Source organism: Cyrtonyx montezumae, unplaced genomic scaffold (assembly GCF_038088225.1).
Source record: "Cyrtonyx montezumae isolate F1298 unplaced genomic scaffold, pur_monq_1.0 scaffold_0, whole genome shotgun sequence".
Classification (NCBI taxonomy): domain Eukaryota; kingdom Metazoa; phylum Chordata; class Aves; order Galliformes; family Odontophoridae; genus Cyrtonyx; species Cyrtonyx montezumae.
Window position 1 is genome coordinate 3,208,290 of NW_027071824.1, and position 27,994 is coordinate 3,236,283.

Below are 27,994 nucleotides of genomic sequence, written 5' to 3' on the forward strand. Positions count from 1 at the left end.
GCAAGCACATGACCCCATAAGAGAGACAAGTCTGGCAGAGAATGTTCAGGTGGAAGTCCCAGCTCCTTGCACCGGTGCTGCTGCCATATTCTGATGTAGCCTTGGTCAAAAAAATACTTGCAGAGTAATATTCCCCTGCCGCCCTCTATCTGGCTCTGCCAGCCTGTGCTAGCTCGATCACACGAACCTGTCCCTGCTTGTGTATGAGGTTGCTCATAAGGTACATACCCTGCTGGGGCATTTCCAGCTAAGAGGTTGGTACCAGAGCTCTCTGTGAGCTCCAGTAACCAAGGGTTGTGTGGAATGGTTCTGTTGAAAGAGGTTTGCAGTTTGACAGAAACAGCATGATTTGAGAAGAAAGCTGTTATCCTGGTGGAGAGCATGGGCTTGGAGCAAGGGTGAGGATTTGTGCATCATGTCCAAGAAGACAAAATCATTCTTTTGCTGGGAGAGAAGAGCTGGAGCTGCAGTTCTGCCAGATTTGTTTCATTCTTTGATTGCTGGTACATGGAAATGAGTTGAAAATCATTCCCTCAGAGATTGCCTTGGCTACAGACTCAGGGACGAGCAATTTTTGGTACAGAAATGCAGACACTTGACTGGTTTCTCCTTGACAACGTTTTGTCCAACTTTTTGCTGGTGTGAGCATAGAGAGGATTTCTGGGTCCAGGTGGCTGTCATGGGTTTTGACAATGCTAAGAGGAGGCACCAGACACATTTCCCCAACGTTTTATCCATCGTCCATGGACACAGGCAGATGTCTGTGCACTAAATCTCCCCGATGTTTCATGGCACCAGCTCCCCTGCAATAACCACAAATGGCTGGGCTGATGCAGGTGCTTTCTTTTACCAGCAGAGAACGCTCTGCTGGTAAGATCAATCCTCCCATGTGCTCAATTGGAGGGTAACACTGGGTAAGGTAATAACTTTTTTTCCTACTAAGGACCCAGGACTTCAGCTGGGGGACAGTGGAGAGGGTTTCAGGATGCTCTGCAGAGTCCAGAAGGCAGAATGCAATTCAGTGAAGATGAGCCGTGCTCTAAGAATAATCTGTGTTATTTCCACATATCTGTTTCTCAAGCAGATGTGGTCTCGAACATCATCAGAAGGGAAGTCTTTTCTTTGGGATTGCAGTATCATCCCAGGGACAAATTTGCCTCAGCAATTCTTGGCTGATTGGAAATGCATCCAGCGAGCAGACTTGCTGTGTTCCTTCTAGCCTTGTGCAGCAAAAAGAGCTCTGCACGTGTCTGCCTGACACAGAGCACTTGCTCATACCCTGAAAATACCAACCAGAAAACTTCACTGCCACAGCACCTACTGGCAATGGCAGTTCCAGCCCAGAGCTTTCATATTCAAGTCTTGTCGGTGCTGGGTCTAAGCATCGGGAGCAGCTTTCTTTCAGATTTCTTTTTGTGAGAGAGGATTCTTTTGCAGGGCTCAGAAATGCTGCACATGGGAAGGCAGAGCACACCCATAGGAAGCTTGCATCTTGATGGCTCTGCTGCCCTCAGCATTGCTGAAGACAGCTTTTTTAATTAACTTTCCTGAGACGGGCTTTGTTTCATATGTGGAGGGAAGGTGCAGAATGCATTTTAATGGGAGTTGCCAGGAGAATTATTGATTTGGCGAGTAATGTTTTTGAAATAGCTCCATTCTGTTAATTCTGTCAGGTCCTCTGATAGCTTGGCTGAGAGCATTAGGTTTTTAATACGCAATAATTTCCCCTAACTCATCAATGCATAGCAAGATCAGTTGCATGCTTGGTAACCATTTTTCCTACGTACAAAACCGTTGCAGCGATAATTACAAACAGAACGAATGATTAAGGATATTCATTCTAAGATGCCATTACCCCAAACTGTGCTGCATTGTTACACTTCTCACAGCCATCGCCTGCTCTTGAGTAAATGGTTTCATTATAAGCATGAAGGGCAAACTTAATACACTTCTGACTCACAGCGAACGGCGCAAGAAATCATCCTGGCTGTTCCTCCAAGTGCTTGGCAGTGTTTGTTCTGAAAGAGAGTAAAACGTCACCTCTGCCACCAAATACCTGCCAGCCAGGCAGAGGGGCTTTGCCCAGGAGGATGCAGCAGATGGGACTGCTGCATCGTCTTTCAGCTCGTCCCCCAAAGCCCACAAAGCCCAAATGGAACAGCTGATAGTCCTGCTGCGGATTTGCAGTGCCGGGGCTGGTTAAGTGGGAGAAAGCCATTGAGGGGCTGCTTTGCACCTGGAGTTTTTGGAGGCACCCTGAGGCCGTGGTCCTTCCTGCTTGGCCTCTTGGCCTCTCAGCCGCTGCCTTTTGCTTTCGGCTGCGCTGCCCCTCCGGCTGTGCTACCAAACCCACTGTTTTCTCTCCGCAGCTGCCTTCTCCTGGACTTTCCACCCTCCTCCTCTCCCTGTCTCCCTCCTCCCTCTTCCCCCCTTACTCTTGAATCTCTATTTCTTCTTCTCTGTTCCAGCAAAACGATATCAATCAAGGTGATAGATGATGAGGAGTATGAGAAAAACAAGACCTTCTACCTAGAGATCGGGGAGCCCCGGCTGGTGGAGATGAGTGAGAAGAAAGGTGGGGGACGTGCTCCGGGGCTGAGCCCAGCCTGTGTGTCCCTGTCTGGCTCACTCGTGCCTAGCACCTGCAACACCGAGCTCACATCCACAGCGCCAGCGGAAAAGGGCAGGAGCAGGGACCCCGAAATCCCCAGGGCTGCTCCTGCCCTTCCCCGCCTGCCCTATCGAGATGTGCAGCCGCTTCCCTCCCTCCCCAACCATCTCGGCACCACGGCGGACGTGAACTGCATGCGCGTGCGACGCCAATCATGTGTTTGCCTTTGTCTTGTGTTCCCACAGGAAATTCATTACCCTTAGAATACTTGACCGTGAGGAGTATGAGAAAGAGTGCAGTTTCTTCCTTGTGCTTGGGGACCCGGTGTGGCTACGACGAGGAGTGAAAGGTGTGAGAGTAACACCAGACCAGCTCTCGAGACGCTGCCGTCCGCTTTTCTCTGTGTCTCCCTACTCTCACACTCCTTTCTCCTCGCACTCTGGCTCCCGGCCGTTTTGCCCTCCTTCCTTCAAAGCTTGGCCCCTGCAGCTTTTTACTCTGTTTTCTTTCCTCTTTTGTTTTGGGGGGGACTCTGACTCGCTGGCAAGGGCTCCCCCCACTATGCAGGCAGGGGATGATGAGCATCGCCAGCCCCACGGACATTTTGAGCGTATCACCCTGCCACCCCGCAGCTGCAGCTTCATTCAATTCAGTAGAAAATCCAGTCTCCAGAAGCAAGCAACGCTGCATCATTTTTATCAGAAGATAAAGTAGCCTCTGCTTGAAGTAAAATGCATGGCCAGAACAGTATTTTCAGTCTTTTTTACACTGGCACTCGGGTCTGAAAATAGCTCAGAATCACAGCACAAGCAGGTAATGCCGTAAGATGCAATCAATCCAGAGAAATCAGGTTACACTCAAATAAAGTTTCATGGCTCTGCACTGGATAATAGCTCCTCATAGGAATAATAAAAACAATTTCCTCTTTCATTACATAAAATAAAAACATTTCTCAACCAACTACAAACCTTCCCGAAAAGACATGGCTCACTTAGTTTTCCAAGCTTTCTTTTCAGTTTTTTTTCCTTTTTTTTCTCTTTTTTCTCTCTCTCAAGAAATTAACTAAAAATTAATGTCAAGGCTAATCCTCCAAGCTATTGGTTGCCAAGCGAGAAGCAATTTTAGAGCTACTTAAGATAATTAGTTGCCCTACAACAGTCCCTTATGAAAGCCTTTGTAACACATTGGCAGGAATGGCTGGCCCGCCTGTCTGGTTTCTGGGACAGAAGCTCTCCCTGCAGCAGCCGTGGGGCTGGCACTTACTACTTGTGCAGGACAGAGAGGGTCCCTAGCAGTTCCCATGCTGAGCAGGGAGGTGCCGCTTCGTTTCAGCCTCATATCTGGCAGTGATGCTGCATTCCCCTTCCAGACAGGTGGCATGCAGGTCAGCTGTGCCGTCCTCTCTGTCAGGTTTCCTGCTGTTTTCTTTTTTTGTGGCTAGCTGTATTATGTGAACAGCTAGGAGAACCATGCTTTAAAAAAGTCAGTTTCTCACCCTGCTGGTCACAAATTGAGGGTACCTGAGAGATGTTTGGTATTGCAGACCAGCTAGCTGAAAAGCACATCAGGATTTAAAGGGATGCTGTTTGCTGCTTTGGCCATGCTGTGTTGGGTTTTTTTCTTGAGCCAGATTTTGTGCCTCATTTTACAAGAGGCAGCAAGATGGGATGAGCAGTGCTCACACCCTGCAGATGAGGCCACCTCTGAAAAGTCACCCTTGGGCCATGTAGCCACACTGCGGTCTGTGCCTTGGGAGACCCACTATGCACCAAGTGAGAGCTTTTTTCTTTTGTTTCAAAAGCCTAAAATGTTGAGTAACCAGATCTCTGAGCCAAACTTTGCCCCAGACTTTTCTCCTCTCATTCCATATATCAGAAGCACAGCTGCCAACTGTAGTTGTTGCTCCCCATTAGGCAGCTGGAGGAGGTCAAAGCCATTAGCCACTGCACATGGGACATGTTGTGTCCTCCTCCAAAGCAAAACTGACCCCGAGACCAACAGAAGATCTTGCACATAGGATTCAAAGGGGAAAAATGAATTTTGGGAGTGTGCCTCTTATCTCATATCCACCCCGTGTCTGCAGTCATTTTTATTTTAAACCCACAGTCCCATGAAACGTTTCTGTTCCTTTATTTTTAGTGCATCTCTCTCAACACTAATGGTATCCTGCAGTTTTACAGATCTGAAAGCTCTGCCCTGGGATCTGGAGTTTTTCTGTGAATATTCCTTTTGATTTCATTATTCATTTACTTTTCTTCTTCTGTGTTTGTCTCTGTCTGTCTCCTTCACAGCGCTGTTGTTGAATGAGCTTGGTAAGCGCGCATTCCTTTTTCTTTTCCATTTTTCCAGTTTGTCTGCATATTTTCGGAAGACAATTGATTTTGTTTGGCATTTTTCCTTGCTCACAACATTCTCTTCTAGGGCGGTCAGCACTATTTAAGTAAGCTCAGGTATCTGATGGCCCATCAACCCTCGGAATAGAGTCCAAAAGTCATTACTGTTAATGAGTGGTAACCCACCATGTCAAAGAGCAGTTTTTTGGGAGTGGAGTAGTTAGAGCCATAGCAAACCCTCCAGCAACCCCGGGTCACAGAACTGCCCCGTGCAGATTAGCCCACAGCCTCCTATGCTGACTTGGAAAAAATAGAGTGGGCTGGTGACTTAGGGACAGCAGAACTGGCCAACCCATCTGGAAGAGGTGAAGCCAATGGTGCCTGCTGTTTGGAAGACAGGGAGAGAAGGGAAGCACCCCAAGGCCCCTGGGCAGCTATGTTAGGTGCCAGATAAATGTGTTTGGGCAGAGCATCCCCATGCCATCCCTGGGCTAGAGGTAAGGGGATCAGCTGTCATCCCCGCGTGGGGCAGGGAAGGACCACCATGCCACTGTAGGCTGCAGAGGGCTGCTGTGATGATGCTAACCCTCTCTTTCTCTCTCTCTTTTTCTCTCTCTCATTTTTGTTTTTGTCTAGGTGGCTTCACCATCACAGGTATGGATTTCTGCTTTCCCCCTGCCCCTCCCCCTTCCCCTCCTAATGGCTGTATGCTCATCCTGCTCTTTCTTCTTGGTTTCCTCTTTGCTTTTGTTCCACCCTGGAGGGAAACTCTGGAAGGGTAAGCAGGTGGTGAGGCCACCTTCGCTCACACCGCATCTCCTCACAGCACAGCCGGCCTGCTATGCATGCAGCCCTTGGCAGGACATGGCAGCCAGGAAAAGGCCCAGCGGGATGCAGAGCAGCCCCTCGGGAGCACTGTCAGTGATCCCTGAGGCTATAGCAAGGCTCTGGCCACGAGGCCAGGCTCTTCAAGCAGCTCTCTGCAGGCAGGGGGGCAGCTGGGTGGGAGCCACGCTAACCCGGTGTGCAGTAGGACGTAGAGTTCACTAACAGCACCGTGTGGTGTGCATGGGGCGTGCAGTGCCTCCAACTGATCCCATGTTGGTCGCTCCGATAGGCAAACCTGTCTTCAGGAAGGTACAGGCTAGAGAGCGTCCTCTTCCTTGCACCGTGGTCACCATCCAAGGTACCCAGGGGTCTAACACAGACTGACTGGTGTGTTTGTCTACTGACCCAGGCAGATTAACCCATTTATTCAGTGAACCTGGCCCCTCTTGGACCCTGATGGCTTTCTGATCGTCCCCAGGGTGGGCTGGCAGAGAGCAGCGTGGGGGTCTGCATGGGGATGGTGACAAAGTGTCCCCTTCCTCAAAGTTACAGGATGTGGGTGAAGGTGCAGAGCAGCTCTGTGGCTCTTGCAGGCCTGGCACTGCCAGCTCTCTTAGATGTGAGACCAGTCCATGCCCTGGCGATGGCTCCCCACACAACGCTAGCCCAGCTCTTCCCTCCACCTCCATGCTCTGCAACTGCCAGGCTGCTTTCCCTCAAGGTCAAGCCCTGCTTAGGAGGGTCTCATACCCATCTCAGGCCTGGGGCTGCAGACAGCTGTGTCTGGTTGCAGCAGGGTAATGGAAACATCCAAACCACAGACCTGCAGGGATGGGAATTGGAGCAGCTTTAGTGGCAATCTGTTCCCCCCAGCAACCCTGTAGGAGAGGCAGCAGTCACCAGTTCATAGTTCCCCTGCACTAAGGTTAAATTTGGCTCTTCTCAACGTATGGCAAGTTGCAAACCTCTTTTGCTAGCATTTCCTAGCCAAACTACCTTGTCTGCTGCTCCATGACCTCCTCCTTCTTCTTGCCTGCTCTGTCGCTCATGCTCCACCCGAAGGCTTCCTGACCACCAGCTGATGGGAAGCCAGCGCCAGGGAGTGGCCATCGGAGCTTGGCTCACAGGTGGGCTCTTTGCTTTACAGAGGAGAATGAGGAGAAGCAGCCACTGACCAGCAAGGAGGAGGAAGAACGTCGAATTGCGGAGATGGGGCGCCCCATCCTGGGAGAGCACACCAAGCTCGAAGTCATCATTGAGGAGTCCTATGAGTTCAAGGTACCACTCACATCTCAGGCCCCCATCTTTCATCTTCTCTGGCTTTTGGGTTCATGATGCATTGGCAAACACATGCTAATGGCATCACAGCAAAGCAGGGCAGCTCCTGACATCACAAGGTCTCAGACAGCAGTCTGTGATCATTGTTATACAAGAAGGCTGATTTCAAATATTACCTTGCTATCACAGTAATGCTTTACACTCTGTTTACATTCAGACTTGAGTGATCCCTGGTCATATGGGGCTCTCATGATACCCTAAATGCAAGCAGTCATTTTAGCTCTGCGAAGTCTTCCCAGGAGCATCTCCTGCCTTCACCAGCAGCACTGAAATTCAGCTCCTGAGCAGTGCACAGATGCAGTGCCTTGCTCAAGTTCCAGTTATTTACAGTTCTTTGAAGAAGCCTAGCAAAAATCCTCCCAAGATGCAGTGAACAACATGAGCTGCAGCATCTCTCTGCTATTTGCTGTTAAACCTCCACTGAGACCACTCAAACTCCCGTCGTGAGCAGGTTCAGAAGGTCTTTACGAGTCCCAGCAAGGGGAATTGCTGATACTGATACTTACATTTGCTTTCACTGCAGGGGCACTTGACCTGAACTTAGCATCTGCTAAGCTTTATCTATAAGCATACAGCTGTAAGCACCAGCACTGGTGGGTTTTAGTCCAGAGTCTCCAGCCTGATGGCCCTAATTCTCTCTTCTGCATCTCCATCTGCAGAACACGGTGGACAAGCTCATTAAGAAGACAAACCTGGCCTTGGTGGTTGGCACAAACAGCTGGAGAGAGCAGTTTATTGAGGCTATTACCGTCAGCGCGGGTGAGTTTAGTCTGCGGCTCCAGGTGAATTACAGTCAGCCTCGCTCATGGTCCCAGATTGGCTGTAGCAGTGATATGGATCATAGTAGAGCAAAAGGAGGCAAAACAGGTGGCAGAGTTATTTACAGTGTCTGCATAAATAAGACAGTTGATTAAACCCTTTGGTGAGGTCACCTTGTCTGGTGCATGGGAAACCTCCTGCAGTAATTGTATTTGTAGCGGCGGGCAGAGAAACACCCTGGCTGCTACCGTGTTGGCAGAAAGAGCCAGGGTAACATGCCCTGAAGACAACCTCCGCATCCCCCACTGATGGCCAGGAATTTGCCCCAGACCCCCTGCATCCAGCTCAGCAGTGTCCCTGCTCCTCCAGCGAGCTGTGCTTCTCAGCAGCCCAATAGCTCTCCCAGTCGTGCTTAAGGTAGATATTGTTTCAGCAACTGGAGACATTATAACTCACTGGCTGGATGTTACAGCCCAGCCCGGGGTTCTGTGTCTGCAAGCATCAAGGCAAAATCAGCCAGCTTAGATAAAATCAAGAGCACAAGGCAGTTTGAGCCCACCTGGGTAATTTGGCTTTGAAAAGGATGGGGGGACACTCACATTTCCTACCTCGAGCTCTACTATACGAGGCAAACTATGCCCAGCACCAATTAATTAAAAGTGATGGGTGTACCATTTACTCTTTGCATCTGAAAATGAGGACAGGACATCGTGCAGCAGCTATCCCCTCAAATTGCCATCCCTCTTTTTGTAGCGTAGTTATTCTTAGAGCATCTAGCCAAGAGCCTCCTATTATTTCAGATACAGAATGAACATATCATGCAAGACAATCCTCGCTGCAGGTTTCATAGCTAATATGGTTAAAATAATCTATGCCAGAATCAGTTATTTAATTGCACCCCATATTAAAGCAAAGATAATCACTGGTACTCAGATCTCATCTCTGTGACGCATGTAAAGACTGCAGTTATGTGAAAGCCCCGTCACTGTCGTGCCTTGAATATACAGCTATCATCAGTGCTAACAGAATGATTAATACACATTTAATAAATATGGCATAATTTAGTGGAAATGGCCTGTCCCTTGCATCTGGGAAAGAGAAGTCTGTCCCTATATTTTTGCTAGGATTTAGCTCTTCAAGCAAAAACATCCTGGAATTGGTGAGCTTGTATGAGAGCATGTGTCACTGCCCAGCCCTGCGCTGCGTTTTGATTCACCTCAGCAGGATCTGGCCAGCAATTCAAAAGAGAGCCATTATTCCTGCTTAACAAAATGACAGACAGATGTGGATGAGCATTATGACAGTAGCACTCATGTTCATTTTTCAGTCTGTTTTATCATCTCCCTAAAGATCTAGATCCACAGCAGTCTTGCTGCCAAGTAGCCTGGGAAGAGGATTAAAATACCTGCTGCAAAATTACAGTGTCAGCACAGTACAGTGTATCCTGCCAGTAGCAGCTTTTGTGCAACAAGCAAAAAAAGGCAGCCATAAGCTTCCCAGGCTGAAAAAATGTCCCTTATCTCCACCACAATGCACAGGAACAGGTTATTTATATCTGCCAAAATAATAACACCGTGTTTCTGATTAGCTACTGTTTCTGCCATGATGAGTGCAGTGCTTTAAAGACAACCAACGCACTGTTTTCCATCAACTTATTCTAGAGAAAACACGTTTACATGTTGGTCCTGAACTGCAAAAGTGCTTTGAAGCCAAACGATATGTGTGCAATGCTGCATCCCACAGGGTGCTGAGTAGGACTTTTCCCAAACTGGTCATTGCCTTATTTAGCCAAATTTTGCTAACCTCCACAGATAAAAATGTTCCTCACCCAGGATAGGTGTCCCAGGGCTGCACCACCATCCTGGAGAAGACATCTCCTGTTGTTATCTCCTCAAGTGCCAAGGGGATTTTTCCTCTGTCATCTCTGTATATGCCCCCCAAATTTCTTCCTGGGGAAGATGCCATGTCTCAATCCTCCAATTGGCTTTTCACGGCCAACTTCAGATCGAGACAGAAAGTAGTTGTTGATCTAAGCAATGACAGAACTTGCAGCACAAAAACAGCTTTCCCCGGTAGCTCCTTTGTCATGGCATGTGGGGTCAGTTGACACCTGCAAACCAGCCTTCCCCCAGGATGGGTGAGTCTGACCAGGCACTGGTGGTTCTCTCCAGGGGAAGATGACGATGACGATGAATGTGGGGAGGAGAAGCTGCCCTCCTGCTTTGACTACGTGATGCACTTTCTGACTGTCTTCTGGAAGGTCCTTTTCGCCTTCGTACCCCCGACAGACTACTGGAATGGTTGGGCCTGCTTCGTTGTCTCCATCCTCATGATTGGCATCCTGACAGCATTCATTGGTGACCTGGCATCCCACTTTGGCTGCACCATCGGCTTGAAAGACTCCGTCACTGCAGTCGTGTTTGTGGCACTGGGGACATCGGTGCCAGGTAAGGACAACAGCAGAGTTTGTTGGAAAGGTCCATCTCTGCCCAGACTGGCCCAGGGTTTGGGTTGAGAAAGCCAGTGAGGTCTGCATTCTGCAGAGCCCAGTGAGGAGCAATTGGCGGTGTGCATGGGAGATGTTTTTCAGTCTCAAATGAGACAGGAGGATCAAATCCAGATGTGATTTCACTCCTCTGGAAATGCTTTCAAGGGTCTTCCCTCTTGCAAAGACTGTGAAGCCTCAGTGTCTTTGGACGACCTCCATAGCGTTGGCTCTCGGAGTAGGAAAGCAGTCTTCTATTAAAATGCTGCCAGTGCTGGCCATCCTGCACTTTCTTTTTGAATGTCTGCTCCTTTGACATTGTCTCTCAGGTTAAACAGGTGCTTGCTTGCATTCAGGGTGCTCTGCACAGCATAGGCCATTTCTGCATGAGACCTGACTGCTTTGGTTCAGTTTGATTAAGATGAAGCTACTGAGCCAAGGGGAGCTGCTAGAAATGCCCTTTGTATAACCTCTAGAAGGCCCTGTCCCCACACATGTTCAGAGACGTGTCTCTGATCACTACATCAGGTCATCCAGCTCCAGAAGACCGCAAAAACTAAGGAAAGACTTGGGAGATGTAAAACATAGGTTTCCGTTGCCACATACTGCTGTGCTGACCAGGCACAGTCTGGTTCCTGGGGAAGGGACTCTAACTCACCCTGACCATCTTCTGCTTCAGTTTCACCAGTCCCAGACTTCCAGTGATAGATACTCAGGTGCTCAAAGATCATGAAACTGGCCTAACACTATCAAAACCCAAAGGAGAATCAAAAGAACCAAAAGGGAGAGCAGATTTGTGCAAGGAAAGGAAAGAAGCATTTTTTTGTCTTCTGGCACTAGTACTAGGTGTGAGTCTTGCAGGGCTGTCTCGTAGCCTCAACATACAAAACATCCCTTTCTGTTTTTGTTGACAAAAGTTGACATTTTGGGAAACAAGAGAAAGCAAGAAATTCTTTCCAGGATATATTTGGCCTCTTGTTTGAACTAGCAGATGCTCACAGATGGCGTGGTGTTAGCTGGGCTCCTGGGTTTGCATGTAGAACCAACACTTCCCTGTGGCACATCATGCTGGTTAACTGGACACCAAGCCTGCAGTGTAAGAGACCAGTCATGTTTATTACAGATCTTTTGCTGCTGAAGCTGCTGAAAAAGCCAGGCAAGTGTGCACACATCTGCATGGCTTTTTGTCCCTGTTAACGGGGTGAATGATGAGCACTCGATTACCAAAGTGTCAGGCTGTGCACAAGACACTGGAATTTAGTGAAGGAAAAGGCATTGGAGGGAAATCATTACAGCAAACACAGAAATGCAAATACAAACTTCAGCAGATGTGGATAGAGACAAAGCACTGTGGCTCCCACAAAGTTCTTCCAACCAAGTCAACCCACCAATGGATTCAGGTAGGAGGCTGAGACACAGTGGTATTGGGAAGGGCTGCCTTAGCTTGAAACACCCTGGGGCATCTGAGGTCATACTGGGGAGGTGCCCCGTATTTCTGGACTTTGAGATTTCCTTAATGGGAATGTCTGAACCCGGACTGTCCTTCCTTGAGAATGCTTGTGGACAGGTCCTTAACCAATGCTTTTTGACATCTGTCCCCAAGATGCCCTCCACCAGCCCTCCCTAACCTGTCTGCCTCCTGAGGGTTTCTCTCCACCTTCCCTTTGCAGACACATTTGCCAGTAAAGTAGCAGCAACACAGGACCAGTATGCGGACGCCTCCATCGGGAACGTCACCGGGAGCAATGCCGTGAACGTTTTCTTGGGCATCGGAGTGGCCTGGTCCATCGCGGCCATCTACCACGCGGCACATGGACAATCCTTTGAAGTCTCACCCGGCACTCTGGCCTTCTCCGTCACTCTCTTCACCATTTTTGCTTTTATCAGTGTGGGCGTGCTGCTCTATCGGAGGAGACCCGAAATCGGAGGTGAGCTAGGCGGCCCGCGGACTTCCAAGCTGCTCACATCCTCACTCTTTATCCTCCTCTGGCTCTTGTACATATTCTTCTCATCTCTGGAAGCCTACTGCCACATAAAAGGCTTCTAAAGGAACAATCAGAGATAGTAAATATATGTATATCTATATGTATCTATATAGAGCAATATATAGGTATAGATATAGATATAACGCTGTGTATAATGAACAGAGAAAGAATAAAAGAGATTTGCCATGTTCACACACCTGCTGATGGAAAGCAACTTTGGAGCGTCCTTTGAACTAGGCAGGACCCCAAAGTTGGCTGGACCCCTCCTCGGGAGTCCCTTCTTTGCAACTCTACCAGTGAGAGCAGCCGGCAGCCCCTCAGCCCTTTCCCATCGCTCCCACTGACTCCGGGAGGATGGATGCAAAGGCAACTGGGTGAGTCGGCACAGGGAAGGCCAAGTGGCTGGCTAGAAGTGGAGCCAGTGGGCAAGGAAAGGAGAACAAGGGTCCCGACCTCCGACCATCCTCCGTCTGCCTTCACCACTTGGGAACATCTCCTCCGGCCCAATGGGAAAGAAGTGAGAGACCAGACTGAAGACAAGGGGAAACTGGGAGCCTTCTAAGGATAAAACACAACCATTTTTGTCATTTGATTTTTTTTTTTCATTTTGATGTGTGTACAATTCGCATTCCTCCCTTTCTCCCTGCTCCATTTTCCCCTTTCCCCCTGTTCTCTGTGCTTTGGACACAGCCACGTGTCTGGTATCCTGAGCTGAGGTCCCACCTCGTCCCTCCCTGGGCATGCTGTCATGGTACTAGTAACATTTGCATGAACGAAACGACCCCTACCTGTATATAACATCCTATAGTGATAGTCCTTCCAGCCGTGTGGGTTGAGCATTACTGATACAAGTGTTTTCTTTTCACCTGGTTTTATTTATTGTAGTTAGTTTAGTTTTTCCCATTGGTTTTGGAGTTGTTTGTTGTTGTTGTTTGTTTCCTCTTCACAGGGAGTGACACTCCCTGCTCCGTGCATGTGTCCCTGAGAAGCAATAACAGCCACACGGACATAGGTTTTCTGTGTCCTCAGAAGCCAAGCAGCAGCCCTCGTTGCAGGACCTGTCCTTGGGGCTGCTCCTTCCCCACAGACATCTGGAGGCAGAATAATTCAGCGCGAGGGCCATAAGGAGTTCTCCTCATGTGACACATTGAGGTGCAGCCCTGCCATCGAGGTGAGGGGCTGGCAGCTGTGACCAGGGTGACAGGGAGGAGGCAGGGCAACGGATGTGTCCAGCACCCAGTGAGCACGTCCCCCCTGAAACCAACAGAAGGGGCACCACAGGGCCACTTCAGGATGCCCACAGTGTCTGGGGCATGTCCCCTAACTGTGCTTCCCACCAGCCATCCCAGTGGGCCAGACAGGCAGTCCCCAGCATGAGCATCCAACGGTGAGCTCCTCCAGCCTGGCTGGAACGCACCTCTGCACCATTACCCTTGGGCTGGGGTATTTGTATTCATTTTGAACAATCTGCAGGAACTTAGATGAACCTGTTGTAAGAGTTTCTCCAAGAGTCTGGAGATTTTTTTTTCCCTGTCAATCCTCTTCTCACTTTTGAAGGGTTTATTGTGGTTTTCTTTTTGGCTTTTCGTTTGTTGTAAGGGAAGAATTGAACACAGATGCAGGTTGTTCAGGTGTGTGATTACCTTTATGTACAATGACTTCATTTTCATTTGTTTGCCTTCGTTGATTTTCCATTGTGTGTATTGCCCACCACTATAGGCAGTGAGTCCACTAATTGTGATGATCCTTATCAATGGTACACAATGCACAGACAAATAAAGTTTGCAATGATTCCTCATGGACCCAGTAGTGCTCCTGCATATTCTCTACAGAGAACCCTCCCCTTCCCCCTTGTTGTCTCCCTGTATGTGGCACCCACCTCTTATTTCTCCATGCTTTGCCTTCATTGTGTTTCTGCTGCCAACAAGGGCACCAGGACCCCCACGTGCCCGCTCCTGCCCCATGGGAGAGGATCGAATGCTATCACCAAGCCTGGCCCTCTCCCCAAAACCCGAGGCTGCTTTGTGTCACCTTATCTTCCCCCAGGACGAGCACAGGTCGGGCATCAGCATCACTGAAGCCGAGCACGGTCGCTCACATCCACGTGCTTTCCCTGAGCACTGAACTGTGCGAGCAGAGCAGCTCTCCTGACCCAGTAATTACATCTCCTGAAAGGTGATGCTGGTGTTTCACTCTCATCATCCTTTGCTTCTCCGCAATGAACTGCACTCACTAAAGTAATTAACAAGTCAAATGGGACTTGTGCGGCAGCCTGCTTTAACAGGCAGTAAATAACTGTTCTGCTCAAAGAGCCTTCCAGCGGGGATGATGGAGCACTGCTTGCCTAGGACATGGCCTAAATCACGCAGTTAACGCCAGCCTTGTTTATGCTGTTACTCTCTGCCAGCCGCATGCTTTTGGCACCCGTAACGAGCTCGTGCAAAGCATGATGCCTCTGCCCAGCAAACCGCACTCCTCAAGACACACAGGCTGTGGATGCCTCCAGTTTTTGGGGTGATTTTCTCCCTGTGTTCATCACTTCCTATGAGGACAAGAGGGCAGGGGAGGGCTGGAGACCCTTTCTGGTAGACACGTGGCTCAACTATGCCAAGCAATGGATGTGGCCTGTGAATTCTATGTGCTATTTATTTCTGCTGCGTGCCAGGAGGAGAGGACTGGAGCAGGCGTGTTATTGTTAGGGTTATTTTTAAACACTTGGGTATGAACACTGGGGGCTATGCGTGTGCCGAGAGAGGAGGCTCAGACACCTCACCAGCCTAAAAGTGCCGGTGTGCCAGAGGCAGAGAGAAGAGGGAAAGCTTCATGCTGGAAGAAATAATTCTGGGAGAAGGCTTTTCAGGATTTTTCCACAGGCTTTGGCACCTGTGCCCATCCCGGGCAGCACATTTGCAGAGTGCCAGGAGCCTCCCAGCCTCGCAAGATGCTCAACCACACACACAAGCACAGCCACGGGGAAGCCTGTTTATCTTGTAAAAACTTGACTTGTGCAGGAAAGCATCCAGAGGCATCTGTATTCTTGCAAAATGTGCCGAGGGACAATAAATACGGACAGATTCCTCACCTTTTAAGGACTTAAGACTTCCCTCTTTTGGAAATGGAGGTGCCAAGCTCGTCACCGTAGCATGAAGGAATGGGAATGCTGCCAGCAGGATGCCCATCACAGGGACAGGGGCAGCACCACGATGTCCCTCCACTGCTGGAAACCCCATTGAGGGACTGCCAAACTACGTGCCCCCAACCCAAATGCTGTGACTGTGACCTGGATGCACCAATGGTTGGGACACAGTGACAGTGAATGCCCCCCAGCATCCTCGGCACAAGGCCAGGCAAGCGATGGCCACCGTGCGTGTTTCCAGGTGGCAAAGGAGAAGGCAGGCATGCCGAACTCTTCCTGCTCACTTTTACAGTCCCTTGCTCATGATGTGTTGGAAGTTCCAGTGTTTCTGCTGAATTTCTATGTCATCAAGGCCCACGGATGCTGTCATACCCCCACCTAAGCACGTCAGAGCAAACTGACCACTCTAACAGGGGGCTCGAGGTCCACTTCACCTCTTTCACCTCAAAAAAGCGCCTGTTCTCAGCACTAGTTCTAAAAAATACCCACCTGCTCCACCTTACAGTAGGCAGAGCTCAATCAAGGTTCAGTCCTGCTGTGTGGTGATAGCTCGAGTCTGTTCAAAGCAGGTAAAAGACAACATCCTTGCTGGGAGACCTCCAGATGCAGCAGCTTCTGATACTGACCCACCCTTTAGAGCTCCTGGACCCTCACGGGACACGGGGGACATCCATGAGGCTCTTCCTTGGCCACTCTGTGAAGGATGGATTTATTTCCTCTCCTTTCTGCCCAGCTCAGAGTTGCCCCAGGCTGGTCTGGGGGTGAAACCAGCTTTCACAGGCTGCTGGCTTCATGGTGGTCTGGTCATGCTGAGCAGTAACTGCCCTGAGCAGAGGAAGACAAGCTGGCACCTCCCATATCCTCACCTATCTGTTCCACGTGGCTTCCTTCTCCTTCCCAAGTCAGTGTGTTTGTTCCCTAACGGCCACCTTGCTCCTCACAAGGCTCATCCAGCTCCTGCTCTGCGTGGAGCATTAAGGCCATGGCGTTCAACTGGAGGCAGGACTCTGCTGGTAACACGGCTCTTCAGGCTGCCCGTGGAGGCCGCAGCTCAGCAGCACAGCCGGATGGGTCTCTGTGGATGGAGAGAAGACAGCGGGGAGTCCTCCTCTGAGCTCCAGCCTGATGCTGGGACAAACAGCCACACGGTGGTAAAGCCACCTCGGGAGCAGAACTCTCACAGCCTCATCGGAGGCTTCCAGCAGCAAGGCAGAACCCCGCTGGGGCAGGAGGGAGCACTCCTTAGCCCCCTGAGCCCCCACGCAGGGCGGGTGCACCATGCCTGGCAGCCCCCAGCTCCAGCCTCCCCATCTTCTCTCGCGTGGTTCCTGGTTGGCTGACACGATGCAGCTGCACTATTTGAAAAGCCATACTATTTGTTGGTACGACTCTTTTCGGACTGTCGATTTATATATATTTGTTGATAAAAAAGAGGTCATCTTGGGAGACGCTCGTAGTCTGCTGGGGAATGCTCCCCCAGTGCTGTATATTCTGTACATGCTGTATAAACAAAGCAAAGTATTTAAGCCTAAATGTTTGTGGGGAAAGGGGAGGCCAGCACCCGGGCGACCTGGCATCCCCAGGGTGAACGTGGATGTGGGGACGGGACCTGGCCCAAAAAATGGGGCAGGACACCTGGAGGCACGAGGCCACATCCGAAGCCATGGTGACACCACACATCCCGGCCCCACCAGCGCCCAGTCGTAGGGCCTGCCCCGTGCTTTCCATGCCCGTGGCTTTTGAAACCATCGGAGACAGTCGTGGCAGCCTGAAGAAATTGTGCTGAGCTCATCTATTTTTATATCTGTGGTGTTTCCCAACCCATAGAGAGTAGTGAACAAGTACCCCTATAGCTGAAAGTGACATGTTCAAAATAAACATACGACTGCAGAAATTGTTTGTAATAATAATTTATTTGAAATATTCTGCCAAAGATAGATCTCTCAATGGTCTGTAAACATCGTTGCTCTCTCTTTGCTCTGAATGTCATTGTGAAAGCACCTTTCTCCCTGCTCTCTTTGGAAGATTTGCTTTTGTTTTGGTATATTTAAGGGCAACAAAAAAGACTTTCATTTTTATTTTATTTTAACCAGAGCGGTATGTAGAGGAGCAGGGGACGCAGGGGGGCACAGAGGGGTGTAGGATGACTTCTTACCAGTTGGGTGACAAGGCGGGACACAGCAAAGAGGAGGAGATGTGGGCCCTCTCCCCAGCTTTGAGCACCCATGGGACAAGCTCGTCCCCAAAAGCTACTCCTGAGGGATGGCACTCCCATGGCCCTGCAGCCCCACCTGCAGTGCCTCAAGCCAGGGCTGTCGGGTTCACCAGGGTTGAAGCCGCCCAGATCTGTCTGCTCTGAAATTAGACATTTCTTTCTTTTTCGTGTGGGGAAAAAAACAACAAAAAAAAGTGTCTTATTTCCCTTCCTCAAAGTTTCCACTTGAAAGAGCTTTTTAATGCTAGAAAAACACCTGCCATCATTGTGATCCTTACACCTGTTGCGCCGGGAACTCGTCCTTAGCCGTACCCATCAGACTCCAACTTACTGGAGTCACTTACGGCGGAGGGCTTGGGTTGGATGGGTCGTTGGGTCAGGTGCTTCGTTTTTTGCTTCTGAGAGCAAAGTCGTGGTGGGAAAGAGATAAAGGAATCGATTGGTGACAAAGAAACAGGTCGGGAACGGCTCCTCATGCACTCATGATGGAGGGGAGGCAGCGATGTGGGGTGCAGGGGGTGAAGTGGGGACGTGGGGTGTGTGAGATGGAGCCCCCGGCAGCGTCTGCAGCCACAGCATCACAGGGACGGGCGGCAGCCGGGAGAAGATCTGGGTTTCTGATCACTGTGCATTTTGTTAATTAGGGAATTCAAATAGTTTTATTTTTTACCAAAAAAAAAAAAAGAAAAAAGAAAAAAAAAAAGCCAACAAACCAACAGGTAATCTTTATTGCAGTAAAGACAACTGTTGACTTGAGGTATAGATATATATATATATAAAGCATATATATATATGTTATTTGAATGGTTTATATCCTGTCGCTCTACCTACCTAAAACAGAAACGTTGCGAGGCGTGCCATCCCGATGTACAAAATAAATGACTTTTCCCTGCATGCTGCCTGGGTATGTTGTGACTTGAATTAAGAGTTCCATTGAATTGCCTTATCCAGAGATTGTATGTTACCCACGCGGGGAATGGCCTGGCACTGTCCATCACATCACACGTGTATTGGTGCTGTGTTGTGTCCGGTTCCGACGAGCCGTCCGTCATCCGTGTGCTTCGTGGGAGACCTTGATCTTGTTAAAGCGTGCTGTGTAAACCTCTCATTGCCTGAAGTAGCCCAGAGTTGTACCAATCAGTGTCTTCAGCCGTTTTCCTAATTTTAGCACATTTCCTAACACAAAATATAGATGTTTGTAAATTCTTCATTCATTTTGTCTATCTTTTATGTTTTTTAACCTGGCCCCGACCAAGAGCCCTCGCAGCTCCCGTGCCCAGTGGCTGCACTGGGAATGGAAGGAACTGGGGATGGATGACCCTAACCCCTCCCCCACCTCAGCGCGGCACCTCCCGCCCCGCAGCCCCGCCCCCCCCGGGAGGTGCTTCCCCTCTGTTGGCCCCGCCCCCTCGATCCCCATTGGCTGCGGGGCGGGCAAGTTTCCCGCGCGCGCGCTACGGCGGCATGGCGGGGGAGCGGGCGGTGGGGTTGGTGAGGGAGCTGCAGCGCGCTGCGGGCGGGCGGCTGCCGCCGTTCAGGGTGAGCGGGGTCGGGTGCGGCGGGAGCCGGGCTAGGGGCGAGCAGAGCCGAGGGAGGCCCGACCTCACCGGCTGTGTGCGGTGCTGCAGGCGGAGGAGCTGCGGCAGGCGCTGGAGGAGATGCGGGCGCTGTACGAGCGGAACCAGGCGGATGTGTGAGTGCCGGGGCGGGCGGGGCGGGCGCGGAGCTCGCCACCCTGTAACGAGGTTCCCCCCTCTGTCAGGTCCGAAGCGAAATCGGGGCGGACGGATCTGATTTTTCTCATCCGGTTTCGGCACTGCTGCCTGCTCCGCAACCAGCGCTGCATCGTGGCCTACCTGTGAGTGCTGCGTGCCGGGGCCCCAGCCCGCGCTGCCCTCGGCTTTCTCCTCGAAAAGTTGGAGATGATAAACGGGTCAAAAGCGGCGTCCTTCTAAACGAGGACGGTGGCCTAAGCGGAGCTTTTCCCCTCTGCCGTTTGCCCCTTGTGTGTCCCCCCCCAGGTACGACCGGCTGCTGCGGATCCGGGCGCTCCGGTGGGAGTATGGCAGTATCCTGCCCAGCACCATCCAGTTCCACATGGCAGCCGAGGAAGTGAGTCAGCCTGCTTTTCAGCTGCTCTCCTCTTTCCCTCCCGGTGCTCCCTTACTCCTCCCAAATGATTACTTAGCACAAAGCGGCATAGCCTCTTTCTTCTGCTACAAACGTGAGACGCTTGATGTGCCTTACTGTAAATACCAGCTTGTTTCTTTATGCTCTAAGGATGCAGTCCCAAATCACATGCACAACAGGGAGCCTGCTTTAGTGACGGGGTTGGACTAGGTGATCCCTGGAGGTCCCTTCCAACCCCTACAATTCTGTGTGGTAATGCATGACTGCTTCAAATATCATCACCATCGGGCTTTCAGCCAGCAGAGCTTTGGTCACAGAATCATAGATGTTGGAAAGACCAGTAAGGTCATGGAGTCCAACCATCCTGGTCTCTACATGCTGTTCTCAAGTGCTGTCCCTGGACTAGAGCACAGAGCTGCTAGTAGTGTTATCAGCATGTCTGCTAGCCCAAATCCAGACTGCCCTGTGCCCAGGACAGATTTCCCCTTTAGAAGAACTTGTGCTCACAAAGTGAGCTCTGACAGCACAAATAATCTAGATTTTATCCACCAGGAACTTGTCCTTCAGCATGAGCTGTGTGGCTCTACCTGAGGGATTGCTGTTGATGTCTGTAGGTGGAGTGGTTCAATCGGTACAAGAAGTCCCTGGCGACCTACATGAGGTCAGTGGGAGGAGAGGAGGGACTGGACCTTACACAGGACATAAAGCCTCCTAAAAGCCTCTACATTGAAGTAAGTGCAGGAGTGCTGGGTTCTCTGTACGAAGTATGTTGAAGAAAATGCCTGATCGGTCTGCAGGGAATGGGTGTAGTAGTGGTGAGTGAGCACTGAGAAGTTCCTGCAGCATGTATTTTGCAGAAATGTCATTCCTTCTCAAAGACCTCTACAGATCAACTAGAAACCTTGTTCTTACTTAAGCATTGTTAACTAAGTGTTGGTGTTTTCTTGATATTGTTTTAAATTGCTTTTCACAGATGAGACTATAAATCATTTTATGCCATTGATACAACAAAGCAAGTGGAAATTAATTTCAGAGTCCGTAGCTCAAGTGCTCTGTTCTCTTAGAAAGAATGCATACAGGTGATCAGCCTGCTCTTTAAAACAGTTTCACTGGTAACAGACTGATGTTTTCCCCAGCATGTGTGGGGAGGTTCTAGAAATGCTGCTGTTGTGCAGTGCTGCTCTTCCCCTGGTCTCTGGAGTGCCTGCTCTGCCCACTGGTGCTTCTTGCTGCAGGCAGAGGTGTGGAGAGAACATCAGGTAGGGCCCACAGGCTATGGGATCAGACTGGTTTTGTATTTCCAGGTCAGGGCTGTGTGAGGCTACAGCAGGTGGGTAGGAATATGTCCACACTTAAACAGTGATATGTGTTTTCTGTGGGAGGTGTGCTGATGCAGACAGCTGCCCTTCTGCTTCACAGGTGCGGTGTTTGAGAGACTATGGGGAATTTGAGATCGATGATGGTACCACCGTCCTGTTGAAGAAGAACAGCCAGGTATCAATGACATGAAAGCAAGCTCCTAAATCCCCTCCTGTTCTTTTCCTTCTCTTCCATTCTTGTGACATGCCCCTGCTCCTCCCAGCTTCACAGCACATCCCAGTTCCCCTCGTGTGTGGCTCCCTGCACGTGCTGCAAGCTGTCTGTGTGCCCCAGGACTGCACTTTAGCCCTGCCTGATATATGATGTAGCAGAACTAGCTGTGTAACAACAAATCCAGTCTGCCTGTCTTTCATGGAAAAATCTGTTTCTGTGCAGCACTTCTTGCCCCGCTGGAAATGTGAGCAGTTAATCAGACAAGGAGTCCTGGAGCACATTCTGTCATAAACGTGCAGGACAGGAGGGACAGCCTTTGCTTGGTGGCCTCTGCCATGGGAAGAGAACCCTGGTACGTGCAAGGTTCTTCAGCTACCTCAGCATTTCTGCACAGAACGCCCTCCAACTCCTCAAAACAGTTTGACATGAAGATCAGCTCTAAGCTTATAAAGTTTGCAAACCATACTGGCCAGCACTTCATGACCAAAGGGTGCATAGCAGTAACAAGGTGAGCCTGAGAGTCCTGCAGTGGGGGGGGGTGGAGGGACGTTTCTAAGCCCCACAGCCACCAGCAGTGTTTGTAACTACAAGCAGTCTTGCTTGGAGCAGTTCTTTGTTCACAGTGTGCCTTGGGGAGTAAGAGACTGACCAGCTGTGTGCTGGGAGAGCTCCACAACTGCCAAATAAAGAACTGCTTCAGCCTTCAGTGTTAACTGACTCTTGAACAGCTATGTTGTGTTCATTAAACACTCTCTGACCTGGCTCTTGTGTTCAACCCAGCTGGACCATACAGGGTGATGCTCAAGTGATTATTAGGTGTCTCAGTGAACTTCAAGCATCGAGTCAACTCTGAGAGTTTCCTTCTGGGTCTGGATACAAAGCTTTGCCTCCCAGCAGAAGCATATGAATGTGGTTTCTTAAGCTGCTGAGTGAATGAGCACTGCAGTTTGGATCACAGGCCTATCCCAGGTTTCACACAGCATGCTTGTACTGTACCTTCAGTTTCTATACTGAGACACTTTTCCCCAGAGCACGGGTCACTATCTGGAAGAGGGGTGGGAGGGGGAGCAGAAGGGTCTAAAGGTTTTGTCAGCACAAAACCAGTCAGACTGAGGAGTTGCTTTCCTTTGGTTTTCTTAATGGAGCTGTTCATTTAAATAGTAGCTGAGACAATGCTTCCGGAAGCTAAGACCACAGGTTTTCCTGCCTTGATGCCCATCTGACAGAAGCAAAAAAAAACCCAGTAACTTGGGGAAGAACCCAAGCAGAGAAGCGTGCAGGCTGTTTTTGCACTGTTTCTCCCAGCCTCAGCCAGGGAATGTCCATGAGGTAACCCCAGCTTGTATTTTGCCACTTTGTGTGGGCTTTCTTCCTTACCAACTTCCCCAGTAGCCCTTGTCTTCAGGGCTGTCAGCAAGGCAAGGAAAGAGAAGTCTGTTGCTTCCATAATGACAGAAAAATAAACCTTAGGCCTGAGACATCCTCAGCCAGCCCTCTCCTGGTGTTGCCCCTGTCCTCTTCCTTGGAGGAAGGGGGCTGAAGAGTCTCCCTGTACTGCTGGGCTGAGCTAACAGCCAATTTATCCCCTCTTGTTTTCATGCCAACAACAGCTTGAGCTGTGTTGAAGCTCTCTTGCCTGTACTGCCTGTCAGCCTCTGTCACCACCCTATTGCAGTCAGGCTTGTCTGCTCCCACTCCAGCAGCCACCACAGTCCCTTGAGAATCACAGGAGTCCTTTCACATCCTGGCACAGAGCAAGGCAGGGGTGTAGTGAAAATGATGCGCAGAGGGTAACACCCTGGGCTGATAGGTAAATCTGATATTTGCTCATGTGAGTACTTGGCTTTGTGGCATTTTAGACAGCTTATTTTTGCAAAAGAAGTACTCACTGCCGGTCTGTGAAGACTTAACATGGAAGGCAAGATGCTGCATTTTACTTTCCATCTTACCATGCTTCCTGAGGAAGTGCAATAAGGACAGCTTGCTGAAATACAGTGCTGCACAAAGAACACTGACCTTGCCCCAAGCCTTAAGAGATTCAGGTCTGAAGAGGGCTCTTCTCTCACATCCTGATCTCCTTACAGCAGAGGCAACAACACAGCAACAGGTTAGTTTGGATCCTAGGCTCAAACTTAAGGAAACTTCAGGCTCTGAGTCTCTTAGAGCCCAAGAGGAACTGTAGAAAAAGAAAGAAAAAAAAAATGTTCAGCAATAGTAGGAGACTTCTGAAATTCAAAGGAGTCTGGAGGTGGGGGAAGTACTGCTGTCACAATACAGCTTTCTGCTCAGAGTACGCCAGATGCAGGAACCTGTAGCCTCCTCTGCACTGGCTTTCTAGATGCAGGCAGCTCCTGGAGGATGGCTGCCCTGTGACAACAGCACATACTGCCACTGGGGCTGGCACCAAAGATGGTGTTTTCAACAAGAAAATTAAAGTACATACAGGACCTTGAAGGACTAGCTTCTCCATTTTCTACTTTCTACCCAGGAAAAAATGCTCATTGCCCAACCCAGCCAGATTTCTTCTTTCACAGCTGACAAACCTCAGCCAGGCTCAGGAGCAAAGTTGCCACAGCAGAGCCCCATCATGCACTCAGAGATGCTGGCGTGATTTTTCCAATGAGCTTCTTCAAGGCCAAGGCCTGCTCCTCCAACACATGGTTCTTCTTCTCGATGCTCTTCTGCTTCACTTCAGCTGCCTGCAGGGCCATGGCAAACCCTCTGTTTTCTTCATGGAGATCTTTAATCAGCAGTTTGTTCCTGGAGAGTTGGGCCTGCAGTAGAGACAGGAGGCTTAAGGTTCAATGTCCCTCTGTGGAAGCCCACCTTAGCATAGATATGTGGCACCAGCACCTACAGCACTCACCTGTGCATCCTTGAGGAGAGCTGCCCTGTCTGCCAGTGCAGCTTCAGCATTCCTCAGGTCACATTGCAATCCTTCTGCCTGCTCCATGGCTGCCTGCAACAGGCGTTCATGTTCTTCCTTCAATGGGAAACAAAAACCTGAGGTTAAGTTGAGCTGTCCCAGCAGCCACCAGGTCCCCTGCACACCCTGAAGTGTGAACAGGGGAGCAGCAGAGGTGTTTCAGAATGCAAAGAGCTGAGTGGGGAGCACTTAGAGCAGCACAACCTTCCCTAGTTGGGCACCAGCCTATTTTAAGACAACACACAACTCTTCCCCAGCAATGTATTTGCTGAAAAATAAACCAGTGGCCTTCCTTCTCATAGCCGTGCACAGAAAAAAAAAAGCAGGGAGAGACATAATTAGACTTCCTTGAATGCAGTTTCTGTGACTATTTTAGTTCCTTAGGTTATGATTTGCTTCATCTGTGCCTGGGTCAGCTCAACTCAAGAGTCCTGAAACAAGATGAATACCAAAAGCCCAACACTTTGTTGACCCAGCACCCTACATTTAAAGCCAACCTACTTTGTGCGTGTCCATGTAGAGGGCTCAAGCTTTCTTTCCACGGCCTAAGCCAACACAGTGTCTCCCTAAATGGTTCCTGCCCTCTAGGCACAAGATATCTGGTCTGAAGTAGATGAACAGGACTGAGGTGTGCTCCTGATCAAGCACAGAGTGGTGGCTAGATTCGTGAGCAGTGAAAATTGCAGCTGGAATTTGAAGACCAAATGCATCTTCCAGGTACACAATCTTCCACCCAACCCTCTGGTGACCTCGACCACAGCTCCCTTCTAGGCTGGTAGGGTTCCCACCTCTCTGATTCCCTTGATGGAATTCCTGCAGCTTACCTGGGTCTTGGCCAGCTGCCTGCACGCCTGCTCAGCCTGCTGCTGGAGGTTTGCCTGGAGCTGCTGAACCCTGCTCTGTTCCTCTCTCAAGCTGGTTTGCAGCTGTTCAAACTGATTCCTTGGCACCACGTTGTTCAGCTGCTCCTTGGCCTGCTGCAGCTGCAGTGCATGCTGAGTCTGAGCCACACTCAGGCTTACTTTGGCTTCTAAGAGCTGCAACAGAGAAAGGTAGTCAGTTACAGATTTGTGCTAGCAATAGGACAGGCTGAAGGTGTGCTGCATGTAAAGGGAGAGGTTAAGCAGCACACTTAGCCCCTCCCCCATCCCTCACATCAGCATGGCCACAGCAGACCAGCAGAATCACGACAGTGATGTGTGCCAAGCAGCCTGCAAAGCCAGCAATGGACAGTGCTGGGAGCAGCAGAAGGGTGACACCTTTGTCTCTCTCAAAGAGGACTGTCTTTTCTGCCTGGGAAAGGTGTCCAACATGGCCCTGAGCAGGGAAACACCAACAACACAAGGACCACTCAGCAGCCTGCCACCCCATCACTGACCAAACAGCACTTACTTCCTCCTGTGACGCCTCAAGCTGCTGCCGGAGCAGCTCCATCTCCGACCAACATGCTGCATGCTGCTGCCAGTGCTCCAGCCTCGTGGCCATCTCCACTCCTTGCAGCTGCTCTGCTTCCTTGAGCCTCTGGTTCTGCAGCTGGATGGACCCAGTGCTGGTGCTGTGGTCGTCCTCGTGCTCCAGGAGCTCATGGGCCAGCTGGCCTTCCTTGACGTTCACATGGGAGACCTCCACCTTGCCCTTCCTGCTCTGTAAAACATTCAGCAATAAATACAAACAATTAAAAATAAATAAATAAAAACATGCACCAAGGTTTGGACTGGGAATATCAGCAGAAACTGGGTTCCCACTGGGTCCCTACATAGGAACACTGCTGTCACCACACGACACTGCCTGCACCCTGAATAAGTGTCCTCATTTTCCAGCCTGAACCAAGCCCAGAAGCCAAGTTCAAGAACAGCCTCATGGTTAGGAAAACATACACAGATAACAACCCTGGAATAGGTTGCTGGGAAAGGAAGAGAGGAGGGGTCTAGGGTCTGACAGAGCTGCATAACTGAAGTATTAAGACTGGTGTCAACACAGGATGAATAGAAATGTAGGCTATAATACTGGAACAAGGGCTACAAAAACAACCTTCACCAACACCAAAGGCCACCATCCCCACGACGTTCCCAGGACATCACACTCTCAGCAGCAATACTGAGCAAGGTGCAGTTTCTGTGGTTAACGTGTCAGCAGGAAGCCTGCATCTACCACTAGGGTGGCAACACATCTTATGCTCCCCTCATTCCTCCTAGCTTCCCACTAAAACAGGCAACAAACACAGCTTTCTTCCTATGGTAAAGCTCACAGCATACCTGAGGCTTATGGAAGCTTACCTGAGCAAGGGTCAGGAAAGGCTTGAACCAGTGATGGAGCACCTGGTGGGAAGGCAGGGCCAACCCAAGGGAGCTCAGGTGTATGCAATGTACCTGAGTGACCAGAAGGGGTGGAGCCAGGACACACCCCTTCCCAGACCTCACTTAAGGGCTGGCAGTGAAGGCAAGGGGGTCATGCTGGAGAGCCCTGCCTAAAGGTAAGTAGATTTTCTTCCTTCGTTTGCCTCTATGGCTGCTGCATTTGGGTTTGTTCTCATTCAGTACAGCCTAGGATTGTGCTGCTTTGTTATTACTGCTGTATTTTCTACCACATTACAGCCCCATACAGCACAAAGTTCTCAGCCATGAGGAACCCCAGAAGCAGGGTGAGGACTTGACAACCTGTAATCCTCAACCACATAAGTATTCTGACCATGTCTTTTGTACACACTTGTTCCCAGACTTGGGAGCATGTGTGTTTGAGACTGAGATTAAGCAGAAACACAGGGAATAAGTGTGAGTATATAAAAACTCATCTTTTTGGAGGCTTAAGTATCACCTTTCTCTTCTGTGAAGACATTCACAGGCATTTGTCACGCACCTTTTTCTCTACTTGATAAGTTATAAAACAAAGCTGTTTCTTCTAAGCAAGATTAGATTTAGATGCTTGAGACAATACTCTCCCATTTTCCTCCACAGGCTTATGCTGTTTTAGTCCTCCTAAGCCCCACAGCCAAGAGTTTGTTAGCATTGACAGCTACTTACCAACTCCTTCAACTTTGCTGCTTCAGCCAGCCCTTCCACCTTCTCTTTGCTCAACTTGTCCTTGTGTTTCCTGTCAGAGAGAAGGATATGGCTTTCTTAATGACAGAAAGCACAAAACACACACCCTGTTTTGGGGAGCCCCATATCTGGTCTTAGTCTGCAAAAAGAATCAAAACCAAAGTAGGCCAAAGTAGACATGGTTCTATAGTGGTTACGGAGTGGATGAGTGCTTCTGCCCAACAGGTGCCTCAGCCCAGCTTAGGGCAGAGAGATGGGCACCCAAAGTCCTAAAACACAGTCAAAGGCCTAAAAATCAGGGTAGGAAGCACAGTGGGGAAGCCAGCTTAGCAGACTCTTGGGACCATCCACAATGGAAGCCTGGCTCCCTGATTTACGGTTGAGTGGGTGACACCAGTATCTATCCCAAGCTTTCTAAGGCATCAGTTGGTCACTGATCAAAATGCTTGTGTAAATGAGAATCCTGTGCTTTCCCACTCAGCGTGCATTTGACCAAGCCTGACCCAGCACTGGCTGCTTTTGTGTGGAGTGAGGAGGGGTGAGAATGAAAAATGAGCAATCAAAAGGCAGCTTGGGACAGCTGAAATATGATAAGTGCACCTGGGTGGCAGTCCCTTTCATAAGTAATACCCATCCACTCATTTGCCAGCCTTCCCACAGCTGGCTCCTCTCTTACT

General features: G+C 49.9%; 3 protein-coding genes across 7 annotated transcripts in view; 2 read left to right on the forward strand and 1 right to left on the reverse strand.

The window, feature by feature from the left end:
* The window catches only part of SLC8A1 (solute carrier family 8 member A1), a 92,969-nt gene extending 80,451 nt beyond the window's left edge, over positions 1-12,518 (forward strand). For 2 of the 5 annotated variants that reach the window (XM_065730922.1, XM_065731224.1), the window contains 9 exons: positions 2,469-2,575; positions 4,903-4,923; positions 5,581-5,598; positions 5,708-5,722; positions 6,062-6,130; positions 6,920-7,050; positions 7,770-7,869; positions 10,041-10,316; positions 12,025-12,518. In XM_065730922.1, coding sequence (XP_065586994.1) covers positions 2,469-2,575; positions 4,903-4,923; positions 5,581-5,598; positions 5,708-5,722; positions 6,062-6,130; positions 6,920-7,050; positions 7,770-7,869; positions 10,041-10,316; positions 12,025-12,401 — 1,114 coding nt within the window. In that variant the 3' untranslated portion in view covers positions 12,402-12,518. Of the gene's footprint in view, positions 1-2,468; positions 2,576-2,856; positions 2,961-4,902; positions 4,924-5,580; positions 5,599-5,707; positions 5,723-6,061; positions 6,131-6,919; positions 7,051-7,769; positions 7,870-10,040; positions 10,317-12,024 lie in introns of all 5 variants that reach the window. The other 3 variants (XM_065731008.1, XM_065731091.1, XM_065731159.1) reach the window with 3 other exon arrangements.
* Positions 12,519-19,153: 6,635 nt separating this feature from the next.
* GINS1 (GINS complex subunit 1) lies at positions 19,154-22,066 on the forward strand. The gene is made up of 7 exons (XM_065733391.1): positions 19,154-19,229; positions 19,319-19,383; positions 19,453-19,548; positions 19,712-19,802; positions 20,435-20,551; positions 21,240-21,314; positions 21,576-22,066. Exons 1-7 carry the CDS (start codon positions 19,155-19,157, stop codon positions 21,642-21,644), a joined length of 588 nt encoding a protein of 195 aa, XP_065589463.1. The 5' UTR covers position 19,154; the 3' UTR covers positions 21,645-22,066.
* On the reverse strand, positions 21,207-27,443 carry NINL (ninein like). Its single transcript, XM_065731408.1, has 9 exons — positions 27,424-27,443; positions 27,300-27,369; positions 26,556-26,648; positions 25,672-26,031; positions 25,104-25,316; positions 24,220-24,336; positions 23,897-24,127; positions 23,303-23,529; positions 21,207-21,293 (listed from the first exon to the last, which is right to left on the reverse strand). Exons 1-7 carry the CDS (start codon positions 27,441-27,443, stop codon positions 23,939-23,941), a joined length of 1,062 nt encoding a protein of 353 aa, XP_065587480.1. The 3' UTR covers positions 21,207-21,293; positions 23,303-23,529; positions 23,897-23,938.
* Positions 27,444-27,994: the final 551 nt, after the last annotated feature.